The sequence below is a fragment of the Tupaia chinensis genome, unplaced genomic scaffold (genome assembly GCF_000334495.1).
Source record: "Tupaia chinensis unplaced genomic scaffold, TupChi_1.0 Scaffold000195_1, whole genome shotgun sequence".
Lineage (NCBI taxonomy): Eukaryota > Metazoa > Chordata > Mammalia > Scandentia > Tupaiidae > Tupaia > Tupaia belangeri.
This window is the reverse complement of record NW_006159670.1, coordinates 1,179,002-1,181,712: the sequence shown is the minus strand read 5'-3', so window position 1 is coordinate 1,181,712 and position 2,711 is coordinate 1,179,002. Positions and strand designations below refer to the sequence as shown.

The window sequence follows — 2,711 nt, the reverse complement described above, 5'->3', positions numbered from 1 at the left end:
CAGGGGCCGGGCGGCCCCGGCTGCGGCACCGTGTGGCACGCTGAGCAGAGGCCCAGCCATGCAGGCCCGGCCACCTCGATGTGCTTCTGATGACAACAGCTGACAAGGCTTCTGGGGGGGGAAGCGCCCCTCATCTGGTTGTCACGACTGGTCCTTGAGGGAAGGAAGGTGCCTGTCCTCCTGCACAGCGGCCAATGTCCCCGCCCTAGGAGGAGGCATGCAGCGGGTGTCCTGGCACCTCGGGAGGCACGTGTGCCAGGCCTTGGCCATCGCTCCGAGAAGGCCGTCTGGAGCCAGACCCCCAGCTTCCGTCCTTCCCCAGGCGGTGCGGGCCCTTCTGAGCGAGGGACCCAGTGATGGCTGAGGCTGGACAGGGTGAGGGGTAGCCCCGCCGTCTTGCCCCCTGCCTCAGACTCGCTGTGCTCCCGCCGCAGGAGGAGATGGCGGAGCTGAAGGCCCAGCTGTACCTCCTGGAGAAGGAGAGGAAGGCGCTGGAGCTGAAGCTGAGCACGCGGGAGGCGCAGGAGCAGGCCTACCTGGTGCACATCGAGCACCTCAAGTCCGAGCTGGAGGAGCAGGAGCAGCACACGCAGTCACTCGGCCCCGGCGGCAAGGACAGGCCCGGCAAGGTAGGCTGCAGTGGCCGGCACCCTCGCCTCGTCTGCATCTCCCGAGGACTGGCGGCCACCCTCGCTATCTCAGGGAAGCGGCACTTGGAGTGCAGACAGATCGAGTCCACGTTTAATCGGGCGCCAGCTCTCACCGGCAGTTGAAGCACTTCTGTGCTGTGGCCTTAGCCATGGGGCCACCCTCACGTGGCCAGCGCAGTGGGCTCATGGTACTCCCCACCCGCCGTTCCTTTCAGTACCTGCCTGAGTCCCCCCCTCGGATGGGAGAACAGCTGTCCCCGTGGACACGGGGAGCTGGGGTGCAGAGGCAGCTACTAGCCGGTAGGGTCGGGGTTCGGCCGGCATGGCCGTGGGCCGTTGCCTGCCCGCCCTCTTGGTACCTGCCGTCAGGGCTGGACAGGCCAGTGAGCGGCAGTGTGCAGAGGTGCAAACCCGTGCTCCCAGCCTCAGCTCCTTCTTTTAGAGATTTTTACCAAAGGGCACGTGTGCTCGCCAGAGAGACAGACAGAATCACCCCACAGGAAGGATGGCCACGCTGCAATCCCTCCTCCATTCTCCTCTTGGGATCTTGAGCACACATGCACATGCACCTGGCATGAGTTTCAAGCCGCCGGGCCCAGGACTCAAACACGTGGGAGTCCGGTGCCTTAAATACTGCACTACCTGCTAGCCCCATCCCTCAGGTCTTGCTCTGAGAGTGCAAGCTCGTCCTGTCATCCTGGGTGGCAGATTACCCCAACTTTGCATTGGGGTGACTGGAGCCTACGGCGCTGCGTCCACCGCGGGGGCTGTCTGCACACTGTCTTCCCAGCCGCTTCCCCTGGCCCCAGGCTGTGCAGCTCAGCCGTGGGGTGTACCGACTCGCCGCCACCTCGGTGCTTCTCGGGCTCCAGGACAGGGCTCCGAGGGCCGGGCTCCGAGGGCCATTGCTGAGAAGGAGCTGTGAGGAGGCGGTGGCAGTGAACTGCCGCTCCCTGGGAGCTCTGAGCCCACAGCCCACCATGCAGGCCGGGCGAGCCCAGCCACGACAGCCCCCGGGGTCTGAGACTTGCTCTTCATTCTCCTCGCGGTCAGCACAGTAGCCGGCTGAGGTAGGCTGTTGTGGCAGCTCTGTCAGGGACAGGCAAGGCTGCCCCCCGGCGTTTACGCTCTGGGCGAGACAGGGCCGGTGGGATCGCAGGAGTGGCGGGCCATACGCACACGGGATCCCCCACTCCTGCCTTGGGTGGCCGCAGAGCCAGGTGCGGAGACAGACTTTGAGAGGCAGCACAGCCGTCCTAGAAGACGCCTATTCTGCCCTGAGAGCCAGCGGGGCGGGCGGGGAGGGGCACACTGTGGAGGCTGGAGGGCAGAGGGGCTGACGGGCCAGGGAGCCAGCCAGCCACACCGTCGTGCTGCGGCCTGTCCTCCTGCACAGCGGCCCATGTCCCCACCCACGGAGGAAGTGAGGCAGTGAGGACAGCGAAGGGCTCTCTGCAGAGATGAGCGGATGTGGGCCGGGGCCGGGGCCCATAGGGGTGGGCAGCTGCCCCGACGGCGCTGTTTCCCACTGGCTCGGGAAGATGGTGCTTTGTCTTCACACGGACGCCTTTGCAGTCTCGGGATCGCCTGAGTTTGTCTGCGGGGCCCGGGCAGGGCCTGGGAGACACACATCTGCCCAAGACCTGGGATGCAGGTCCCTCCAGAAGGCCCATGGGCCGAGCCTCTTCCCGTTGCTCCTGGCAACCGAGGTGGGCCCAGGGCTTAGTCAGGTTTTCGTAGTTCTCGCCTGGACATGCATGGTGAGAGGGTGCACGAGACGCCCGTCCCCACCCTCGGGAGCCTTACGGGTGGGGACTCCCGTGGGCTGGTGCCCTGGTGCCGGCCGTCTGCTGCCAAGGAGCCCTGGGGGCTGTTGGTGTCACGGAGCGCCGAGCACACACGTGTCTAATCTGGAGTCACGCCGCTCTCCTGCTCAGGAAGGCTCCATTCCATTCCAGCTCGGCTCTCCGCCGTGGGATCTGAGCGGGCCGGACCCCATGCCCACCCCCACACGGTCCCTCGGGGTGCCCCTCCCTGCCCACCCCCACACGGTCCCTCGGG

General features: G+C 66.4%; 1 protein-coding gene across 1 annotated transcript in view; it reads left to right on the top strand.

Annotated features, from left to right (window-relative positions):
* LOC102490850 (MCC, WNT signaling pathway regulator) overlaps window positions 1–2,711 on the top strand; it is a gene marked incomplete at its 3' end in the record, with an annotated part of 38,845 nt that overhangs the window by 27,529 nt on the left and 8,605 nt on the right. The window contains 1 exon segment of the mRNA XM_027771202.1: window positions 435–629. Within this exon segment, the coding sequence (XP_027627003.1) occupies window positions 435–629 (195 nt within the window).